Source organism: Lonchura striata, chromosome 3 (genome assembly GCF_046129695.1).
Source record: "Lonchura striata isolate bLonStr1 chromosome 3, bLonStr1.mat, whole genome shotgun sequence".
Lineage (NCBI taxonomy): Eukaryota > Metazoa > Chordata > Aves > Passeriformes > Estrildidae > Lonchura > Lonchura striata.
The window spans coordinates 23,986,525-24,010,266 of record NC_134605.1 but is presented as its reverse complement, the minus strand read 5'-3'; the positions used below and the strand labels follow the sequence as shown (position 1 = coordinate 24,010,266).

General features: G+C 42.2%; 1 protein-coding gene across 2 annotated transcripts in view; it reads left to right on the top strand.

Annotated features, from left to right (window-relative positions):
• Positions 1–23,742, top strand: part of PLCB1 (phospholipase C beta 1) — a 342,949-nt gene that overhangs the window by 274,749 nt on the left and 44,458 nt on the right. For both annotated transcript variants that reach the window (XM_021540293.2, XM_021540294.3), the window contains exons 24-31: positions 2,589–2,721; positions 3,568–3,621; positions 4,144–4,363; positions 7,472–7,652; positions 9,745–9,821; positions 9,912–10,001; positions 12,151–12,208; positions 13,194–13,280. In XM_021540293.2, coding sequence (XP_021395968.1) covers positions 2,589–2,721; positions 3,568–3,621; positions 4,144–4,363; positions 7,472–7,652; positions 9,745–9,821; positions 9,912–10,001; positions 12,151–12,208; positions 13,194–13,280 — 900 coding nt within the window. The remainder of the gene's footprint in view (positions 1–2,588; positions 2,722–3,567; positions 3,622–4,143; positions 4,364–7,471; positions 7,653–9,744; positions 9,822–9,911; positions 10,002–12,150; positions 12,209–13,193; positions 13,281–23,742) is intronic.

Here is a 23,742-nt window from a genome sequence, read left to right as displayed (position 1 = left end):
GCCAGAAATGAACACTTGATTGCACCTGGGTTCACATTCCCAATGCCCAGTTTCAGGCTTACACACTATAACTGATTAATTGTGTGCAAAGCTGAGCTGTCTCCCAGCGCAGATTCCACTCCCCACACCTCTTTCCTTGCCCCCACACACATTTCTGATCTGAACAGCTGTGAGAGGAAAACTGAGAGGTTTTTGCTTTGCTCTCCTTGCTGTAGAAGTTCAAACCAAACCTCTGTAGGAAGTTCCACAGGCTTCTCACAGAAAAACAGTGAACTAAGCTACCCAGCAGTGAATTGTTTTAAACAAAGAAATCAGCCTTTCTTCCTGCTTCACATTACCCCTTGTCTGTTAATGGTCAGTGCAGTCACATAAGCAAAGAATGCTGAAGAACTGCCTGAGGTTCCAGCATCTTTTCTGGATTTATTTATAAAGTTCCCATTGTGAATATGGTAGGAGTTTCTACCTTTACTTTCCTTGGTCAGCTCTTGCTTTCCAGCCTGGGCTGAGAAGAGCTGTTTTTGGGGAAAGGAATGCCCTGCAGTGTGAGTTTTGCACCTTTCAGTGAACACATTGTAAATCTCTAAGAGCATACAGGTAGTGAGGGTTGCCCTGTCTTCCCCTGCCAAGTGTCCTCTACAGACAGGAAAAAAAACACAAAGGAATTTGCAGAGAATTCCTTGGTAAAAGCTAATCCCAGCCTGAAGCAGCTCCTTTTCTCTGTAGAAATAAAAATAGACCAGATAGTCTTCTATGGGTATGTATCTGTCTACTTAGTAAATGCACTATGTTGCAATAGACATGGCAATGTGAAATAGAAACCAGTTTATGTTAATATTAAAACTGTAAATTAAAAGGCTGGATTACATCATGTTTTAAAAACAGCCTAAAAGGAAAAATCTTTTTTTAAAGGAAAAATCCTGTTTATTTTAGCATTCTTCTAGCACAGTATGATGAATTATGGGAAGAGAAAGTGTTTTTTAATGAGATTAGATTGCTTGATGTAGTGAAAATTATTCGTTATTCACTTCATGGTCCTGCCTCACATTTCTGCTTCAGTTTCTGCAAACAGATGTTTTATGTCCCAAAGTGACAGGTTATATTAATAGTTCCTCAACAAAGTGTGATGCAGCATTTCACAACACATAAAAAACAGGTCTCAAAAGAAGATAATACCCATTTCCCATGCAGTGGGGCACAGATACGCCAGAAGTTAAGAATTCTAGCTTTATTGCATTAAATGTTGAGGATCTGTGTAGGAAACATTTTTATTAAACTAATGAAGTGCAGCCTGAGGAGAGCTGTGAGGATAGCCACATTCTGTGTGTGTTTATCACAGCTACAGCTTTTGCCTGCCACATTGTTCCTCTGTTAGAAATGTTGGCTAAATGAGGTTTTTCCCTATTTTACTGCAGTCGCTCCTGCTTGGTATAAATGAAGTTGTTGGCACTGGTTTGTAATTGCATCATGCTTCTGCCTACAGTATCTCTCTCCTGTAATTCCAGTAGGAATAGGCTGTTGAGACAGGAATTGTTTTGCAATGCACAATGTAGTGTCAGGGCCAGACTGAAGGAAGCCCAGCAGCAGGAGCAGCAAAAAACAGTTGGATCAAAATCCATTTTGCCTTTGTTGATGCAGCACAGGCTGATGTTTTGCAAGCATGAAGTAGTCATAGGGTAAAAAAAAAACAACCCAAAATACCAACTGTGGTATCCTGCCTCTTCATGTAATGTGATTACCATCAAAGAAGGAGATGGAAGCAGCTGAAGGAACAAATCCAAAACGTCCCTGAGACACCATGGCAACTGGCCCCTTGCAGGGACAGCAGGAAGCGGAAAAATTTCAAAAGCATTTCAAAATAAAAATTGCTGTGAATTGACCTTCTGTTTGCTGAGTGCTGGGTGCCTGCTTAAAACCTGATGGTCACAGAGACAATTTCCGGTGGTCAGTGTGTAGTGCAGTGCATGCTGCAAGCCTGAACCTTTAGGAGACTGGAGAGAAGGAAAATATTCTGGAAAATGCTTAAATATTTGGATACCACAGATGTGTTCATGCAGCAGAATGGAGGTACGGTTTACATATTACCCTTGGAGTGTAGTTACAGGAATGTAGGATCTTGGGAATCAGAAGGATGTTCCTGTTCTGTGAGAATGGTGAATAATGGTAGTGCTGTGTGTACCTATGAAATTTAGAAGTAATCTTGTGTACACGTTTTGTTCACAGCAGGGACTTAAGAAGCATTCTCCTGGCAGCACCTACATTATTTCTAGAAAGATTTTATGTCTCTTCACTGCAAAACAGCCTTCACATCTGGTGCAGCTAATATATGTTGCACTAAAAAATGTCCCTGATGAGTTATATCTGCTTAAAATACTTTTTCAGAATAATGCACGCTCCATTTCTTCTGCACAAATGAGCCACCTGTGTTACAACGGCTCTTAAGGATGTCTTCTTTTGCTGTTTTATTTTAGAATGATTTTTAGATACAACATTTGCAGAATTTTGCATTTAAAAAACAGGCTAAACTGGACCTGCAAATAAATTAAGTCTCTTAGTTGGGAAGAATAATGTGAATTAACATGTGATTTCAGATTGACCACGGGGATGCACCATCTGAAGCTAACAATGAACCCAGGCCAACACCAGCAGAAAATGGAGTAAATTTCACTGCCTCCCTCACACCGAAACCAGCAACTCAGGTTGTTCACAGCCAGCCAGCACCAGGTAAAAAATAACAAACAACAAAACAAAGGAAAAGAAAAAAAAAGTCCCATGTTTTCTAAATTAGCCTAGATAATAATTTTTCAAGTGCTTTGTGTTTAAAGGACAAAGGTGGGAAGTTGTGTGTGTTTGTTTTTTTTGTTTGTCTAAAATAGGTAGAAATTTCCCACCACTTTTCTCTGCTTCAAATATACAAATATCTTCTACTTAACAGTTGCATTGGTGGTGCAACTGAAATTCATTACAAGCAAGAAAATGTGCTGGGTTTTTTTGTTATTGCTGCAAGTGCAGGAATCTCTTGGAATTGTTTTTACAACTATGCCTAATTCATGCACGTAGTGACATCTTATTCCACACACAAAACACAGTCTTAGGCACTTCTGTGCTTTGTATTGACACATCCCCTATAGCAAATGGTTGTTAAACACAGTGTTTATAGTTTTATGGCTGCAGTCTCTATAGGCAGGATCTGACTGATTTCCAAGGAGCTGGATTCATCCTGTGTGCAGGAATTCTGCACTGCCATCATATTATGTAATATGGTTGTACTGTCAGCCTAATGCCACTCAAATTACTCAGATGAGTGGTGTCAGGGAGTTCCTCCTCCTTATCAGTAACACAACACAGCTCAGGTGGATTTTTGGAAGGTCGTCTTTGTCTTGGGCCAGAGGGTTGGTGTTTTCATGTTGCTCCTCTTCTGCTGAAAAGATGGGGTTTTTCCAATGATTAAGAACTGCCCATGTCAGGGTGTGTCTTGTGTCACCTGCCATATTTTAGCACTAGGCTAAGCAGCACAGTCATGGCTGTTGTTTTAAAAGAATTGGAATTAAACATCTCTTTTACCTCTAGGTTCTGTGAAAGCACCTGCAAAGACAGAAGACCTTATACAGAGTGTCCTCACAGGTAATAAATGCATAGATCACACTGCATGAATGATAAGCTTTCTTGTCAAGAAAAGCTTCTTTTTTATTAAATAGGCCATCTGGCTTAGGCATTTCTTCCAGTGTTTAGAACTGCAGTAACTCCTAGAAAATATACATGCCAAGTGTTATTCCTCAGGGTTGAAGTAAACAATGTTTGGGCACATCTCATGAGATGGGGTGCCAACAGGAAACTTTTTAGAAATTGTTGTAGTTTCATGACCAGCAAGTTACCATGTAACTCAGAAAAAAGAGCAGCATTATTGTGAGAACAGAGGCTAAATTTGTTCTGAATGTAGTGAATAGTAGTGGAACCATTTTATCACAGTGCTTTCAAGCCAATTAGCTTATTTCAGGTAAAACTACTCAGTTTATGCTGTATTTCCTTTATCCACAGTAAACAAGCAGGGTTTGTTCCATTCCTGCTCATGGCAATCCCTGGCTCCTCTGACTGAAATCCTGCACTGCTGGAAAGTTGAAATGCCTTTTGTTGTTATCATTGCAGAAGTGGAAGCACAGACCATTGAGGAGCTAAAACAGCAGAAGTCCTTTGTTAAACTTCAGAAGAAGCACTACAAGGAGATGAAGGACCTGGTGAAGAGGCATCACAAGAAAACCACCGACCTTATCAAAGAGCACACGGCAAAGTACAACGAGATCCAGAACGACTACCTGCGGCGGAGAGCGGTGCTGGAGAAAACTGCCAAAAGGGACAGCAAGAAAAGGTGGGTGAAACACAGCCTGCCTCAGCAGTGGGATGCTGGACACCTTTACTCAGAGACCTTTACTTCTTATATGGTAGAGAAATCATACGGACGTGGCAGAGCCCAAAAAAAAAAACCAAAGACCAAAGCAGCATGTTCCTGGTTAATGGGGGAGATGAGAACCATGGCTCCATGTTAGAGCCTTGGAAAAACTCAGACCACAGTATAAGGCATCAGGTGGAAAATTAGGGGAAAGAAGTACCTGGAGATCATAAACATCTGACTGCTGTTTAAATCATGATCGATCCAGAACACCTGGGAATGTCTTAATGACTGCCTGGCTTTGCCTCTGCAGGAACATCCCTTCTGTGCTTTCTCTTTCCAAAGCCTTGCACCACCCTATCTCTTTCTCTGTCCTGATACTATTTTTGTATTATTTAGTTATTAAATATTAATATCAATTTAAATGCAAATAAACTGCAATGAATTCTTACTAACCCTTCCACAATTATTGCCTTGTTCTTATGGTAAGCAACTGTATGGTAATAAAGATCAATTCATAACTCCTGGCAAAGTATATACACACATAGAGCCAATCAGTGTCAGAGACTCTTGCAAATGAACTTTTATTTCTCCCATTGGTGCATCCTTTTTGTCTTAACATCATTTATTTTTTGAAGTAACTAGATAAGCACTACTTTTACATGAAATTGATGTAGCTGCAGTTCTTAAATATGATGATATTGAACGAACTTTAAAGAAAAATACTTTTTGGTAGGAGATGATCAGAGAAAAAAGCTGCAAGCCTGCTCTGACTGCCAGCCTTGATGATAGTACCTCTAAATGTAAGTGACTGGGACTCAGGCCATAACTTGTCCCTGGGCAGGAGCTTATTAATTTCTGCTTTCCTGATGACAGAATGTCATTGGCCTTAATAAGAGCTTGACACTCACAATATATCTGTATTCTGCTGGCCTTCACTGTTGCCGGTTTTCTGGCTTCCAGGTTCTGTACTTGAGTTTAACAAACTCACTTTAATGACTGGCTGTCAACTGCAAGCCCAGGGAGATTTTAGCTGCAGTGTTTTCTACCACCAAAGTGTGTGACAAACAGTGGCAGGCAAAACAACAGCATATTTCTGGCTTTCTTCCTATTCACATTTAAGCAGAAAATCAAGCTGAATAAATAAAATGACTCATTTGTTTTTGAGCAAAAAAGGATTTGAGTTTTTGTACTGTGTTGTGATCTGACTGCAAACCACTGATGTCAGACAGCAAAACCCTGCAGTCTCCTACGTGGAGCTGCCACAGTGATGTCAGTGGTGTGGAGTTTTATGTGCAGATACAGATAAGTCTGGAGGTTACATTTTTAAAAAGGCACAAATATGTTTTCAGGGATTTTCAAGCTTGCAACTACATATTATCTCAAGCAGCAGACTTTAAATATAGCACTGCATCCCAAGGAGGAGAAAGGGGATTTTTATAATTTTAAATTATTGCTAACACTATTCGCCTGTAACTGCAAAGTATAAATCACTACTTCACAAGAGTCCCTGTATCAGATGGCCATAAAATATCTTGTCTATGGTCAGGAGCAATCTCTGCTTTTTTCCCTTGTCTAAAATTGAGGCAAGATTCAGTAAAGCCCTTGTCTACAGGAAGTTTGAAATATTTATTTATACACGTGCACAAGTGTTTTGTTGGTGTTGCTCTGAAGTTTCTTTAATGATCACATCCCATAAAAAGCAGCCAGTATTTTAGCCAGTGTTTAGAAATAGGCCTTTTTTAGGATTTCTTTTCCCCAAAAATACATGAGAAATGTCAGCTTTATATTGTCTAATGGCATAATATGCTGACTGTAATATTCATTACTGCTGTCTTCTGGCTCTGTAATGTTTAAATTACCTTCACCCATCACTTAACCTCTTAGCAAAATATTCAAATACAATAAAAACACAAGAAATAAAAGGAGGCTACCTTGGCATTCGTGTCCTCGGAGGGATGAAAGCAGGATCACATTATTTCAGGTGAAGTAACTCTTAAGTGACAGCAGCTGCACACTTGAACCTGGGAGAGAGAAGAGAGGCAGAGCCAGTTCTCTGCATTGTAATCTCAGCACATTTCTGAGGAGCAAACTCATTTTTCTCCCCACATTAGCCCTCCCTGTTCAAGGTTTTGTTGTTTCGTCCATCTCCTGCACCGTTCTGACGTTTCCCAGGCAACTGATTTAGCACCTGAGCATGGCAGTAAACACAGCAGCAGAGCAGGGACACAGCATAATCTTATTTTTTTTAATGTATTTTCCTTGGGTTTAGTTTAGTGCTGGCCTGAAGAGTGATACTGGATTTGCTGCTTATTTTTCTCTTAGGCAGTTTAATGTCACTATATATATTTTCACAGTTACATCTATCCTTCCTTCTGTCTTAAGAAAGAGTAAAACAGACCCAAACTGTTGCTTAGTGTTGCTTTTTAGCTTCCTTATTGTGTTTTTTCCCTTGCTCCTGAGAGCTGCCTGTCTGAGGTTTGCTCGCTCTGGGGTGTGAGCTTCTCTTCTGAAACCAGCAGCCCATGGAGCACTTTCCTCTGTGTGCTATGCATGTCATTTCCTGAAGGGGGAAGAAAACACCAAATAAAGGGATGTTCCTACCATGTGAAGCATTTGATAAATGCAGATGTAATGTTAAGCTTTTTAATTTATTGCTGAGTGCATGCAGGGATGACTTTGTTTCCAAAATACTCAGGATTCACCCTTTCTCCTGAAGGCTCTGCAGCTTTGAAGTTCAAGTTATGTCTGGAAGTGGATAAACAAGTTCTATGGGAAGTCTTGGCAGTTGCCTTTATAGCTCACTTATACCAAGTCTGGTTGCCACCACCCTGGTGGATCAGTGAAATGAGGTTTAAAAGCTGTAGCCGTCCCATTAATAAATCATTAATAATTTCTTTTAAACTAAATCCTTGAACTTACTAGAGATAAAATTACCTATCCTCTTGCTCTGTGTGTGGTGCTGAGAAACTTATTAACAGGCTACTTATAAATATCTGACTTCAAAAGGCAAATTTTTAAGCAAATGAAGACAGGGTGTGGATGCCTGGTGATCAAGACCCCTTGGGGTGTGCTGTGTCCTTGCAGGTCTGAGACGAGTAGCCCCGACCACAGCTCTTCCACCATTGAGCAGGAGCTGGCTGCACTTGACTCTGAGATGACCCAGAAGCTGGTGGAGCTGAAGGAGAAGCAGCAGCAGCAGCTGCTGAACCTCAGGCAGGAGCAGTATTACAGTGAGAAGTACCAGAAACGGGAGCACATCAAGCTGGTAGGTTTGTGGTGTCGAGCTCAGAGTGAGCACTGGTGGCACCAGGACAAATTCTGATCACCTGGGGCTTTCTTGTACTTGGGGTCCCTTCCAGAGCTCCACTTCCCTCTGCTCTGCTGCAGCTTCAAGAGGCTCTTGTGTCACTTGGTCACTGACACTTCCAACAGCTTGGAAGGCTTTGGGTGGAAGGCACAAAGGCAACAGGATTGTTGATACCTCTGGTTACATAACTCTCATTTTACTGCAGCTTTTGGATGATGTTCCTGTTTTGTTCTGCCAGTTTTTCAAACCTGCAATGCACAAGGAAGCAGAATTAGCCAGAAAATAAATTGAAACAGCATGAAAATAGATTCAAGCATTCCCCAGCACAGAGGGTTGTGCCAAAGAGTGTTCCTGTGGCAGATGAACACTTTGAGGGGATGCAGGACATATTCTGTATATGCTGAAGAAATATTTTGCATTCATTGGTCCAAGTCAGCTTTGTTTTTACAGCTGGAGTTTGGCTGACAACTGCAGCAGGATCATAGGCCCTCTGAGCTGAAATAGAGGAGTTGGGCAGATAGAAGCTGATGCTAATGGATATTAGGCAGAAATGAACATTTTAAAGGGTGTTATGGGAGTACAAGCTGTTTCTCAACTCCAGACAACCCCCTCTTGCAATTTTTTCTATTACCTGATGTTTGGCCTCACTCCTGTTGGATGAAGTGATTTGTCTCCTCTGCCCTGCCAGCCGAGAAGAGCAGGGAAGAAGAGTGATTTGTGTGTGGGTACTGCTCAGCAATGCCCCTGCACAGATTAATCTCCATGATCACAGCACAGAGCTGTAATGTTTATCCCCATCCCTGTGTGAGTCACAGCTGCTCCAGGGGGAGTGTATGGGCACAGTGACCTGCACCACAGGGGGACAGTCCCCATCCCAGTAACAGCTGGTGGCTGCTTCTCAGACATTTGAATTTTTATAAAAAAGAACCATTCTAGACCCACATAATTGGGCTTAGCTCATGAGGTAACTCGTTTCTCATTCCAAATTGGGAAATGGCATTTCTCAAAGAAAAGTTACATTTTTGGCATTATCCTATTAGGTGGTGGCACAATACATTCATTTTTTAGCACAGAACTTTTGGACAGTTTTCCCTCTGAGTTGTGCAGGAGTTAATATTCCAATTCAAACTTGCCTTTCAGCTGAGAGATTCTTTCTGATGGCTTGCTTTTAGAAGGAAGCCTATTGTTGGTACCTTTCTACTTTTATCTAAGGAATGAAAAGTTGGAGCAGACCAGCTATGCCTTGTTATACACTCCTGGTTTATCACCTTGAGAAGGTGATTTTACAAAATCAGACTTAACCTAGAAGGGTGATCAAACCAAATGGGTCCCTTTTCTCACTTTATTCCCTGTTCCTTGAACTGGCACAGGAGCCCTACCCACGACTCCTCTCCTGTCAGCATCCCACCACAGCCATGCCTTTTGTTACTGGTTTGGGCACCAAGGAGAATGAATCCACAACAGATTTCAAACCAGTGACTCAGAGCTTTTTCTTTCTGTGACCAAAATTCAGGTTATGCTTCTCTGTGCTTGGCTTTCACAGCTGTCATGCCTGATTTTCAACATCCCCCTGACCACCCCAAAATCCAAAACATTCCGTGTAATAATCCTCATTACAGGAGGAACATTTTCAGCCCTTACATTAAAACCTGGATGTTCAGTGACACAGGCATTCAGTTGGCAATTAGCATTGTATAAATTCAATTTGTGACCCATTACATTTTTTCACAGGTGTTTTCATTCCTAGCAAAGGTAAAATACTTGAAATATATTTTGGATTTACATTTAATATTGTGAAAGTGTATCACCTTGATGTACAGAGAAGCAGCAGTTTCTGTGTGAGTTGGATGTGCACCATTCTGGCTGAACTCCACAAGTTAATAATGTGTTTACACTGATAATGATGTTTACTGGCTTTTCATCGTTGGTACTTCATCTGGGAATGGCATAACACTTTTGTGTCTGCTGCAGACTTTTGAGGAAATTTAGCTGCCTCTATGATGTTTAGCTGAAAATACATGTTTTTATTTTTGGGATTTTTTTTTAATAGCTAATTCAGAAGCTGACAGATGTAGCAGAGGAGTGTCAGAACAACCAGCTAAAGAAACTGAAAGAAACATGTGAGAAGTAAGTGCTGTTCCCTTTACCATTGATTGCTGCTCCTTGTAGGATTTGTTTAGATACTTTTTGTACTTCCCTTTATTTTTAATGTTTTAGAGAAAAGAAAGAACTGAAGAAAAAAATGGACAAGAAGAGGCAGGAGAAGATCACAGAAGCAAAGTCCAAGGATAAAAATCAAATGGAAGAGTAAGTATATCCCTAGATACATATCACTGTACAAGATTTTTCACACCTGGTAAATCAAAGGAAGGTCTTGACCCTAAATCCAAGGCAGCCTTCAGTCAGACCTCCCCAGAGTCCTTTCCCTGATAATAATTTGATTTCCTGGGGCTAATCCAATCTCCTGTTCTGTGAGCAGCACAAGCCTGGGCCAGCAGCAGAGGTGCTGCTCTGTGGAGGGGTTTGTTCCTGGGAGCACCTCATGGAGCAGTTCCCCAAAAAGCTGTTCATCCAGGCACTGTTCATCTGAGTGCAAATAGTCTCACCTGTTCCTGCAGGCTGGGCTTTCATTCTGACTTGGGTTTCTATTTGTGAGTTCTCTTGTCTTCTTCACTCTATTCAAACTGCTCTCCAGAAGAAATGGCTGCACCACACTGGGAGGTTCACTCTGCTTTTGGGATGAACTCCCCTCAAGCTGTGCCCATGACCCTCCACCAGTGACAGTGACACCTGGGGGGACATGAGGGAAAGCTGAGCTCCCAGGGTGCAGTGTCCCTAGGCAGGCACAGCAATCCTAATTCCATTTATGCACCCCCAGACAGCACAAACTGCAGTTGTGCAAGCTGATTGTGTTCTTCCCATGGGCACAGTACCTAGGTTTGTTTGTACTCCTTCATTTGTTTTGGCAAGCAGCTCAAAAAGAAAATGGAGCATTTTAATCTTGCACTGCTATTCTTGTTACCAGTCTTTACTTTAGAGCAGTTAAAAATACAAGAGGAGCAACCAAAACAAAAAAAAGAAACCCTCTAATGTTTGAGTTTTACCATGTAACAAAGGCACAACTGTGTTAGGTTTTCTGCAGGTGAAAGGGTTTACACAGGTTTTGGAGCTTCCGAAGAGAGAATCTGTATTTGTTAACCCTGAAAGGAAATCACAGACACAGTGAAGTGTTTCAGGTAGTTTCAGAATCAGCACATTAAAAATTTCAAAAAACATCCTATTAAAAATAGATTATAATAATTTATTATGAAAAAGAGGGAGAAATACTTAACATAGTTAGAGCTATTCAGAGGGCATGGAATTAATATTAGAAAAAAGCAGCTGGCTATTACAGAAATGCTGCAGCAGTAAAAATCAATTGCAGTGGGAAATGATTTACTGAGAGGCACTAGTGAGAAAGGCTTAGGGACAGACAAGTTAGCAGTTCTTTTCTCGTTCCCCTTCATTTTTTTTCTCATTTTTCCCAAGGACTTTCCTCTGCCAGACTTTTCAAAGAGTCCTTGAGAGAGGTGAGAGAGGAGCCCTATTGAAAGTCAGCTTTCCCCTGTCTGTGACACAGCTTGTCCTCACTTTGGGAGTAGGGCAGAGAGGTGTGAGACCTTCCTTCTGGTGAATCCCTTTTGAGTCACTCTGGCTCCACTGCAGTTGATCTAAAGCTTTTGCATACATTTGGGAAGGAATATTACACAGATTCACCGTTTTAATTGTTTTTATTTAATTTTTTTGACACCCACCCATGGCTTGCCTAAATCCTCCTGATTTTAGTGCCACCTGAGGAGTAGAACAGTTTACTGGTCTTGGCTGAGGCAATCAGGATTTGGAGTAACTGTCCTGAAACAGATCAACTGTAGTAGCCACAAATTGTTGTTGTAATTTATCCCTCTGGGTGTTCTTGTTTTCAGCCTTTGACTGATGGTTACCAAATAACTCTGAGTGTGCCATAAAGCTCAGTTTGCCCCGAGTCCAGCTCTGTGTGGGGCCAGGCCATGCCTGCCCTGCTCCCCTGGGAGCTTGGTGCCCGGTGTCAGCAGCAGTGCCTGCCCTGGCAGAGGCTGCTCCTCTGCCACAGCGTGGCACTGTGCCTCTGCTCACGGCTCTGCAGCTCCCAGGGACACTGGGGACTCTGGGAGCACCAGCAGCACCCGGGAGACAGGGCATCATCTCGTGGGGAAAGCCTGCTGGGGAGGAGCAGGGGGGTGGTGTGCAGGTCATGGGGAATTCTGAGCCCTTGGTGCCATAAAGGTGCAACCTGGCACGAGGATACATTCAGGGAGTGCAAAAAAGTTAATTAGGCAGGTCCTTAAACATGGCCATGGTTAGGCAGAGAGCTGCAGGGAGGTGAAATCCATCAGTGTGCCCTTGCTGACTCCAATAACTGCTGGAATGCTTCCCCCAGGGAGAAGACGGAAATGATCCGGTCCTACATCCAGGAGGTGGTGCAGTACATAAAGAGGGTATGTCAAGCTTCTGCTGCATCTGGGGCCATGAAATGTCACCTTTCCCCTTTTAGCTTATAATCTACTGCAGGTTCTAGGCTTCAGCATAAAGATTCTGCGCCTGCTGACTTTTAGCAGGTGCAGGGTAGGCTCTGCTTCACATTCCAGTTAAAAGAAAGCTGGGATTTCAGACACCTTCTCATTAATTGTTAGTCAGCATTTGGGGGATGGTGCTGAGGAGGGAAGATTTTAATACAATTTCATGTTTGAATATCCTGTGTGAATCCATGGAAAATGCACCCATTTTTTAAATGGGCTTGCTGGCTCACAAATGCAAAGATTGCATAAGGAAAGTCAATGAACATTTAATTACAGGTATATCTTAACTTTAATTGCATTTGTATAGTTACTGAAATGTAAAAAGCTTCTGTGAGTTCTGTAAACACAAATTAAAGAATTCTATTACAGTTGTTAGCTTTTCTGAAGCTACAGGTGGTTCACACCAGACTGAAATCATGCACTGCAGTGCTTTGGGGTGTAAAATCACTATGGAATGTGTGTAGCCTTTGAATTCTTCTCTTAATTTCAATGTAAAGATTGTTAGGTTCTAAAGTTGGCCCATTTTTGCTTAGCAGAGCCTTGATTTAGGAAGCAGCCTAAACAATTAGCAAATTAAGTAGGTTTTATTTCTGGGGGCATTATTAAGTGAAACCCAAAATTTATCATTTAATAACATCAGGAGTCTGCAGTAAGTCCTTTAGATGTTTCTGATCCTGAATCTTACCTGTGAAATCTGATGTTTCATATCCACACCTGACTGTTGAACAGTTGTGCTCAGGGATGCTCAGGCAGTGGTGTGTAATTTATGTAATTTTAGATTGGAATTGTTCATAGTTTTGATGACAGTGTTTCAGTTTTGATGGGTGGAATGTTTGTTGGGGAGGAGGTGGGAGAGTGAGGGTGTGCAATCCATGAAAAAAGATTCTCTGCTCTTTTCTGACAGCTAGAAGATGCTCAGAGTAAAAGGCAGGAGAAACTTGTAGAAAAACACAAGGAGATTCGCCAGCAAATACTGGATGAAAAGCCTAAGGTAAAGAGTTTTTGAACACATGTTACACTGCTAAAATTGTCCTTCAGGAGAGAAGGAGCTCTGGCAGCAGGTAGGCTGATGTTTAAGCATGAGAGCACTCAGTGACAGCATCAGAGCCACCCACACTGACACTCAGGGTGAGAGGAGCCAAGAGCAGCCTGGTGTGGGCACCACCTCGGTGCAGATGTTGTGGCATGAGGGTTATATTTCAGCACCCAGGGTGTTCAAAAGCTGTCGGTGTAAAAGGTGCTGTGACCAGCAGAGTGTGCCCTTCCCTCCCCTGTGCCATAGCTGCACAGAAGCAAAACACAGTTCTTATTGAAAGGAAAAAGAGATATCTCCTTAGCATGCTGCCCCCAGGTCCTGGTGGCATCCATCAGGACAGATTTCTGTGGGAAACAATGAGCTTTTTTACAATAACAGGGCTTTATAGTCTACATTGCTTTGCTAGATTGCCTCTGTTTGATTTTATGCACTGCATCTACATATGACATTTTGAAATGCATGTTTTGGTCCTTAGGCCTGGGGGTTCATTCTTGTTCCAAGTGGAGCTGGTGGCAGTTCAGTTCTTCTTCAGTGGAGAAGGCTCAGAGAACTGCACTTGTACCTGATTTTCCTGTAGGAAGACCTAGGCACAGTCGAACTTCCACATGGAGGGGGGACTTGTTTTCAGCAGGGTTCATATCCAAGTGTAATTCTTCACAGCCCACTGTGTCATGTCTGCTTTCATTTTTTTCTGCTCTTGCTCAAACATGTGTCCTTGACATCAGTTCTCATTCCTTGTCTGTGTCCACAGTCCCAATGTTTCTGTGCCTGTGTTACAGCTTGAGTTCTAGCACTGGATGCGAGTTAATCAGTGTTGTCATGTCATCTCCTATGAAGTAGCCAGAGAATAAGTTAGGATAAGGGCTGAATAGCCAGAAGCCTACAATAGTTTGGGAAAATAAAAATGTTTGCATTTCCAGTTTTCTACTCATCTTTTTTAAATCATCTTTATAAACAAGCTAGAACGTTTTGGTGTTGTGGGCATCTTGTGGGTGTAAAAAGTACACGTATTTTTATGTTTGGTGCTGTATGATCATGAGTTTATCAAGCTTGTGAACTGGAATTTAAACACTGGAATTTAAAATGCCGAAGAATAATCAGTTAGCGCTTCTAACACTGGCTTTTCCTGGATTCTTGGGCACTCTATTCTATTTGGTTGTGTCCTTCCTTCTTTTTTTCCCTTTATTTTTTATTTTTAATTGATTGAGGTACTGAGGAATAGCATAAAGCACTGGAAATTTGTCACTGAGGACTTGAGCTGAATTTTGAAGGGTTCTGGGTGGGGATAGTCACGTTTGACTCTTTCACCAGTCCCCTCTCTACCCAGGGTTGGGTCCTGGCACAGAGCAGCTCCAGCTCCCTGTCCCCCCTGCCTCTGGCCACAGTGGCAGCTCCCCAGCCTGGCTGCCCATCCCTCCTGGCAGGGATGTGCTCACAGGGCCTGGCTCCAGGGCTTTTCCTTTTCCCACACTCTGAAACGGGCACCGTGCTGAATTGATGATGGTATGTGCCTCCTGCTTGCATGAGAGGCTTTAGGGAAAACATAATTACTCATTTTATTAAGTCTCTTTTTATGTTTTGCTCTGTGTCCATATTTCATTCCCATATTTGCCTCCTCAGTGACTGGGTAGATGATATAAAATAGATCAAATTATTTCCCAGCTGAGCAGAGTTGATGTGTTTTCTGCAGGCTGCAGCCTTTCTGAGGGCTGCTTTTTCAACAAGCCAGCCTCTCCTACTTCAAACACCCACTGAAATTTATGCTGCCTGTGTTAAAAGGCTTTTTTGGCAGCATCAACTCAGCCCCAAACAAAGACTTTAATATATTAAGAGGGAAAGAATTTTCAGTATTCTCACCAATAATTCTGCTGGAGTCAGATCTGCTGTCATCCATCAGTGCTGTTTGGTTATTTATTAGTGCCTCACAATTTGTTGTGCTCTGACTCTGCTCAGAGCTCTTTCCCAGCCAGGGAGGATATCGTGACACTGAGTGTTGCCAGCACACTGCCACAGCCTCTCCCATTTTGTTGGCTTTTCTCAAAGTATGAGTTAGCAGCTTCCTCTCTTGTGGTGTGTGTAGGGCACCAGGAGAAAATTTGCCTTTGAGTGCTGTTGTTTTAGGCAACAGGTTTTAGAAACTGCACAAATTGGATGCAGAGTAGTTCTCTGTCCTGGAGGCTGTTTTGTTTTGTTTTGTTTAAAATATCACAGGGTTAGCTGAAAATGCTTAACTCAGGACTGATTTATACCCCTAAGCTCTGCCTCTCCCTCACATATATCATTTCTTTCTAGTGTTTGGATGTGAGACTGTTTTGCAGCTCTCATTTGCAGGGCTATTGTATAAGGAAAAACTTTTTTGCTTCTATGAGACTTGGAGACTTCCTGAACTGGTACTTTTAGGCAAAAGGCTGGAAACAGCTTCTTGTGGTCCTGCAGAAGTCAGGGCAGGCCTTGGCTTTAGGGAGCCCAAAATGTGGCTCTGTGTCTGTGTGGGTGATGTCAATATCTTTGTGACAAACTGATCTGTGACACTGCACAAACCCGGTGTTACAGTCAGGTCTGGGTGTGTGGAACCAGGCCAGCCCCTCCCACAGACATGCTCGGGAATGGAGACTGTCACCTGTTAAGAAGCCAAATGCTGATTTGCCTCTGGGTAAAAACTCCCTACTTGCCATTTTAGTGAAATCATATGGGAAACAAAGCTGATTCCCTCCTGCTGGCTTTTCTTAGCAGCACCATTACCAAGTGAGGCCATATTGTATTTTCTTTTCTCTCACTCCTTGTTTTTCCTTTCATTATCTCCTGGCAGCTCTATTATCAGCAGCAACTTGTATTTTCTTTCTCTCCCATCCTACTGCTTTGTCTCCTCCTCTTAGCCACTGATACACATGGAGCTTGTTCTGTCCTTATCTTCTTCCCCCTGGGCATCTCTCCTGCCTGCTGTGCAGGCTGCTGCAGCAGCCAGCTCCGTGCAGTGCATCATGTCAGAGTAGGGTGTGATTTGGGATCCTGCATGTCTGGCATGTGACATCTGAGCACTGAGAGCACCTAGGATGGGCATGGCCATGGCACCTCAATTGCTCTGTCCCTGACAGCTTGTGCATCAAATTAAACACAAGTCAAGTGCTTTTCCTTCCCCCTGCACCCTTGCCTCCAATTCCATTGTAATTACAAAAATCAATACACATGAGACATGACAAGGAATTAATTATTTTTCTGTTACAGACTCGGTTACAGTAAATAGACCCAAGCCTCCTCTAATTGGAGTCAGTGGGACTTTTGTTACCCATGCTCATGGGTCAGAGCCACCCTTAAATCTCAGCATAACACTGACATCCTGAGCTCTTGCACTCAGCTCCTCTAGGATTTTTCTGGCTCCCCTGGGCCATGTTTTTGCAGCCCCAGGTGTCAAGGAAGGTGTAACTCATGTGGTTCCTCAGCTTGCAGCCAGAGAATATACAGCCTTAAGGTATGAAATTCCTTTTTCTCCTCAAAAAGTGTAATGAAAACAATTTTTTTAAATTATAAATCTGTTCTTGTAAATGGAAAATGCAAGCACCTGATGCATACTAACTTGCTTTCCTACATTTATTATCTCCCATTTTGGCACATGTTATTAATTGGGAGTTGACACTTCCACATCCAATCAAAAATTAATATTAACAGTGTACCTGAAAAATTCATGGAGGCACAGAATTATACATATTCATGTTGCAGAGCCAAATTAACAAGGTGCTGATCCTTTACAGTAGTAGAGCTTCTCATACCTCCAGGGCTGCTGCTTCGGTGCTTTGGGTGAAACTCTGTGGTCACCTGGTGCAGGTGATGCTCTTAAGTGAAGCTGTTCCCTGCAGGTGGGCCAAACAGCAGATGTGTCCTGCAGCACTTCTAGAAGGTATTTCAGCTGCCCTCAGAGCCACTCTCTGCCCATGTGGAAGGGAGCAGCCCTGAGGAACTTTGATGAGTATTCCAGTGAACTCAGCTCCCTATGAACTCCCAACAACAATGCTCTGGCCACTACAATCCCCTTTTTATCCTTGACACCTCTGCAGGAAGCCAAACTGGCTTTTGGGAAGGCTGCACTTAATTCAAACACTTCCAAGATGCATTCCAGTTCAACCACAGGCAGCCCTCCAAGAATTTTGGGGAAGGAGTTTGGAGGAAAAGGTTATTTCAGTTTACTGGGATTCATGGGACTTGTCTGGCTTTGGATTGGACAGGGGAAAGTTGTCCTCCCAAAAAAATTAGTATTCAGACTCATGGCAAAAAAAAAAAAAAAAAACATAAAAATGATCTGATAGCCAGTATAATATTTGAAAAGTTCTTATTTTATTTTTCCCTGTTTGGGTAAAAATTTCTTCCATTAATTCATTCAATTTTAACATTTCCAAAGTTTAAAAATAAATCTGTCTTCAATCTGTGGCTGCTAAGCTAAAATGACTTATGGCATTATCTGCCAAAAAAGCAGGGTGTTAAGAGGATTGAAATAATTTACTATTTGTTTCACTGTTCAACTCTGGGCTTTGGTGCTTGTGTACTTATCAGAGGGGAATAGTAAAATGTTTCTTTACCTCATTAAGTGGGCAACAGCATGGAGAAATGAATGGAATTTTCATAGCCTCAGTGACCAAGAAATATTTTAAAGGAATATTTAAAGAAAAAAAATACAGAGTGAGATTTACAAATCTTCCTGTGACTTGATTTGGTATCTTCCCACTTCTGGATGGGAGCTTGTGGTTAAATTTTGGGATGCAGTACTTATGGCCCATTCCTGGAAGGATCTTGCTCTTTGCTCAGCACCTCTCAGCATCCAGCCCCAAGTGACAGTCAGCCCAAACTTTGAACAGCCAAATCCTGGTGGAATTTAAATCTGGTATTGGTGCAGTTGCTAAGCTGTCCCCAATTGCAGAGTATTATTTTGGGGAAGTTAGGGTGGTCCCTTTTTTCTGTTTCTCCCAGTGGATAAATACTGCAAAATGCACTTTCAGCCTGTGAACTGAGTAGTAAATAATCTCACTTCACTCTTTAAAAATAAACAGACTGGCCTTTATCCTATGCCAGTTTTATACCAATAAAACTTCCTTAAGTTCACTGAAGCGACTGACACATCCCAGGCTTGAGATCAACAAAATTCAGTCCAGTAACAGGATGCTCAAAGGACCATTGTCAGTTTGGGCCTTACTTGTTTACATTTTCCTTCATAAATCTATGTTTTAAAGGGTTTTGGTTTTTTTTTTCCCAGCAGAATAAATATTGCAGTGTGAGAAATGGATATCAGGTCACAAAAGATACATGTAACAATTTGAGGTGATATTTATTGTGTTAATTGAATGTCTTTAGTGTAACTCTTACAAGTCCTTGGAAACATTCCTTTTAAATCAACAGCATCACATATCCAGTGTGAATATGCAAAATGCTTTTTAAATTTTTTATTAAATTCTGATATTGCTTTCTTTTAAATAATGTCACAAACTCTTTGTACAAAGAATGTAAATGTAAAAAAATACTTTGAATTGGACACGTGAAAAAATATGATAAATATAAACTGGAGTTTATTGACAGAGGAAGGGAGATATTTTTCACACATGGGTCATTCTACTGGAAGCCAGAGAAAATCATGGATTGGATCTGGAGCTGCAATAAAAGGGGAAATAAATTACTTGAAAGGGCAAACTTTTCAATTTTGCAATAGTGTAAATCAGAAGGAACATTATCAAGTTACCTGTGTCGCTGGTGATTTAAAGATATTAGTGAGGTCCGTAATGGAGGGCATGTGGCAGCCAGACCTGATTTGTGAAGCTTACTGAGATCTTCCTGGATAACATGTTAATAAATTTAGAACTGTGAGGAGGATGGTGGTATTGGTTTGTTTGGTTGGGGTTTTTTTGAGAATAGTGATTTTAGAATCCAGCTGGTCTCTGTGTACAAAAGAGCTCACAGAATTTTTTTTTTTAAAAAGGCACAAATGTCAGAATTCTTCTTGCAAAAAAAGAAATTTCACTGATTTGGGTTTTTTCCCGATTTGCAAAGTGAATCTGTTCTGTCTTCTACCTGTCTCAGGTAAGGGCATTTCTCATGTCCCGGCCTACTCTGATTAGTTGGTTAATTGGCCTTCCTGATGCAGAAAAGGTGGAATCCTCACTACCCCTGGTGCTGGATGGCAGCACAGATAAGGCACACTGGTGTGTGACCGGTGAGCAATAGAGGGGCTGTCATTTACCATTATGCAGATGAACAAGGTGGCCCAGTGCTGCCAGGATCCATCAGCCTGAGGGAACAAACCGTGCTTGCTTGGAGCTGGGGGAGCCACCAGCAACCAGAATAGCCCCACGTGTAGACACACGCAGTTGTTAAAAGCTTCTAAATTAATTGCTTCATTTATTGGGTTACAGATTTTACTATACTGCACTGCTCCTCTAATTCTTTATTTAAGTCAGAAAGCAGATCAATTAAAGGGAGAAAAGAGAAGAACTGAATTTCTATTAAAATTATCAGCTGTGTAGCAAACACCAAATTTTTCCTTTGTAGCGCAGAATAATAGATGGTTTGGGTTGGAAGGTTCCTTAAAGACCATCTCATTCCAACCTTCTGCTGTGGGCAGGGACAACTTCCCCTATCCCAGGTTGCTCAGAGCTCCATCAAGCCTGGCTTTGGACACCTCCAGGGATGGGGCAGCCACAGCTTCACTGGGCAAAAGCAATTTCCATAAGCAAACCTAGCTTCTAATTTTAACATTTGTGAATAGTTGATCCCTCTGAAAACAAGTGAACTTTCTATGCAGAGAGGAGTGCAGTGTGTTTCTCCACAGACTGAAGATAAAACTGGGGAAAGGGTGTGAAAAATCAATAGGTAGCTTCTTTCTACAAGGTCACATTCAGGATGATGACATTCTAGAGAGGGAATGTTCTCTCTGCAGAAGATGCTTCTCTAAGCACTGTGGGTGGTTAAGAATGACAAGGAAATTCCACCCTGGAGTGAGCAGTGGAACACTTCAAGGCCCTTAGCTGTTCCCTGTGGTCTCTCAAACACTTCCCTCTGCTGTCCCATTCCCTGCCCAGCTCCAGAGCTCCTCTGTTGGGGTTAGGGCTGTCCCTCAGCCCCTGCCTCCCTGTGAGCCCCTCCTGTACTCCCTGTGTTTTTATTAAAAAAAAAATTTATTGCTTTCCATGGCAAACATTCCCAGAGCAGGACAGTTGACCAGCCAGGTAGAACTGCCTGTGAGAGGAGAGAGCACAGAGCTAACTGGTGTGTTAACCTTGTGGTCTCTGAGGAGAAAAAAAAAAGTTATGCTAAAAAATTGAAGAAGCCAGGGACTGCAAAGGTTTTGTGTCAGGATGTTTGGCTTAGGCTGTGCAATATTTAAACCTGCCCAGAGAGGTCTGTGCTGTGGAAATGTTTGTGATTCTGCAAAGGCAAGTGCTTTGCATGCTAAATCTCAGGGAGCAACAGGGCACCACAAGCTGTTGACTCCCCTTCTCCTCCTCACAAGCTGGGCTGGCACTCCAGGAAAATGCATGATGAAGCACAGGCTGAATTATGCATGGGGTGTGCCCAGACAGAACATTTGTAATGCACGGCAGCACACAGAGACATCTCACAGTGCACACATAGCACCCTGCACACACTCATGGCTCCCAGGCTGAGCCACAAACACCACAGAGGCACAACTAAATACTCCTGTACAGCTGTGCCCATCACTACAGCAACAGCAGCAATGGATTTCTTAATTATCAGCCCCTCAGTGCAGCATGACAAATGACATGAGATTCAGTTTGACACAGCTAATGGAAAAGTGTTGAAAGAAATATTAATGCCTAGTATGTGAACTCGTTAGAGAGATGCTTTAAAATGCATGAAATGGGGGGAAAATGTGTTCTTTAATGAACAGAGAAATAAAATCAGTAGTCTTGCAAAGCTTGTAGTGTATGGAGGGTTTTGTGTGTGCAAGTCATTAGTCAGGAGAGTGACAATGTTTTTGTGCAGAATCACCTGGCAAAGCAGAGGCACTGATAGAAACAATGCTGGGTGTCTGCACAGGAGGGACTGCTGCAAGCTGCTTTAACTGTACAGTCATGACAAGGTGGGTGAGGGGGTCATCTCACACTGACACTTTATAGGATGAGAAATACACTGTTAGGAAGGGTAACAGAAATAAAAAGCTAGTGTTAGAGTTTCAAAACTATACCTGATTTAAAGGGTGTATTAAAAATCATGTGTAGCTTGTCTCGGGGGTGGACTTTTCTTTCTAGAAACAACAAAAATCGGAAGAAAATGCTGTTGTTTTGAGATGCAGTCTTTTCCCCGGGAGGTTGAGAATACTGAGCTTGGTAGGAGATGAAAACCCTGCACATCCAGAAGGGAGAGAAAGTGGCAGGGAAACCTTCCAGCCCCATTCCCACATTGTTTCCAGTGCTGCGTGGGGGAGCTTTCAAGGGTCTGGCAGCCCTCTGGAGTCAGTAGCAGAATAGCTGGGAATGATGTTCCCTGGAAAGATTACTTTTCATTGACTATCCCCTGTGATTCACTTGCAACAAATCAGCATTTTCCAACAGAGGAGTTCCACAGGGTTGCTGCAGTTGCATAATCCAAGAGCAGTGGGTGATGACAATCCATAGGTGGGACTGGAATGACTCAGTAAATTCCCATTATTTAGCCCTTGTTTGGAAGGAGGTTTTGCCAAGAGAATGTGGAGTGTGACTAAGCAACTGAACTGCAGCTCTGTACCTGAAAATTATCTCTTTTGTGGAGTCTAGAGATCTGCAGGCTTTGCGTGGCATAAATGGATGTGCCTGGGAAGGGCAGGACTAATCCAGATATGGTTTGATACAGAGCCTGGCTCTAGGATGGTCAAGGCAAAATTTAAACTTTTTAACATTATCTTTTAACATGGGAACCTAGTTTTGTAACATTGAGTTTTCCAGTCATGAGGGTGGTGAAAGTTCACGTTTTTTGTCCTTTTTCCATTGCTCCCTAAAAAAAATAAGAAAGAAAAAGCAGTTTTGATGTTCTTGTGATAGAAAAATCCTTCTTTTTAAACCTGCTGAGTATAGGGCAAGAAATCTCAGTTTTGGTTCATTCCATCAACTTCCCAGCTCTGCAGTCTGGCCCATGGTTTATAGAAATGAAGTCATTCACTAAAGGAAGTTATCAGGCATAATATTACCCTGCTGATAATGGAAGGAGGTCTCTCAGCCTTTTTTATTTCTCTTTTTTTCTGTATCCCCATTTTCCCCCATTTCACCTTCTCTCCTACTTGTCCTTCTCCACCTTTCATCAAGTCCTTTTCACAGTATGTGGTTTCTTTCTCCTGCTCTTTCTATAGCCCTTATTTACTTACACTTCTTATACTCCTTCCTCTTTGCCATCACTTGCTGCTATTAAATTTCAAGGAGTACCTACAAGTACCTGTGGGAAGGGTGTCTCTTTCAGATGAAGCAGCACTTTGAAGGAGCAGCCTGAAGGGGAGAGGTGTTAAAGAGCTGCCATGACGTGCTCTGCATGTTTGTGAGCTCGGCTGGGAATGTGGAATGCCTTCCCAATCCCTCCATTAGCTAGGAGAGGTGATGCACAGGTTATAGAGATGTGTGGAAAACACTCCAGGTGTGGAGCAGTTCCAGTTCCAGAGCTAGGAGCTCTCTGGTGCAGATCAGCCCATTTGAGAGCCTGGGCCACCTTCCCACTGCAGAGGAGGAGGCTGAGTCTCCTTGGGCAGAGCCCAGGCTGAGCATCCTGGGCACAGGAGCACTGGGAAATGGGCCCCTCTGCTGTGCTTTGGTTCTGAGAGGGCCAAACACACCGGGTTAAGGATTAAAGATTGAATTCCATTGAATACAAATGTTTTTAGCTTATATTTTCAGCATGCCTAAAACTAAACATATTTCTTCCAAAACCCTTCGCTATCTATTTCCCTTTCAGACCTCATCAGCTGTTTACACAGCCCTGTTCATTGTCAAAGACAGTTTCCAGTAATATTCTACATTTCCTTTGATTTATTTCACATTTCTTAAAGCAAGGTGACTGCTGACAAGCAATTACATGCCAGTTTTAGTGTAACAAACACTCTTGATTTATACATCAAGGAAACCCAGACCTCACTTGGCAACAGAAACAGCCCTCGATTAGGATGAGATAAAACAAGGAAGGTTGATTTCTGTGATGCCATAATATCACCCACTTTGTTTCTCTTGCAAAAGGTGCTCTGTAAGTTTATGTTATAGAACAGACAAAATGTATGTAGGCATGTGAGGATACCCTAAAGCGCATCACAACAGCAGTGTTTTACAGTGCATCTGATAGCCAGGTACACTAAGAATTGCATCTTCAAAGATGCTGAATGGGCCCACAGGTTTGTGATCCAAGACATTGGTCCCCACAGGGCTTCTTCTGACATCTGAAGACTCATAAATGGAGCATTACT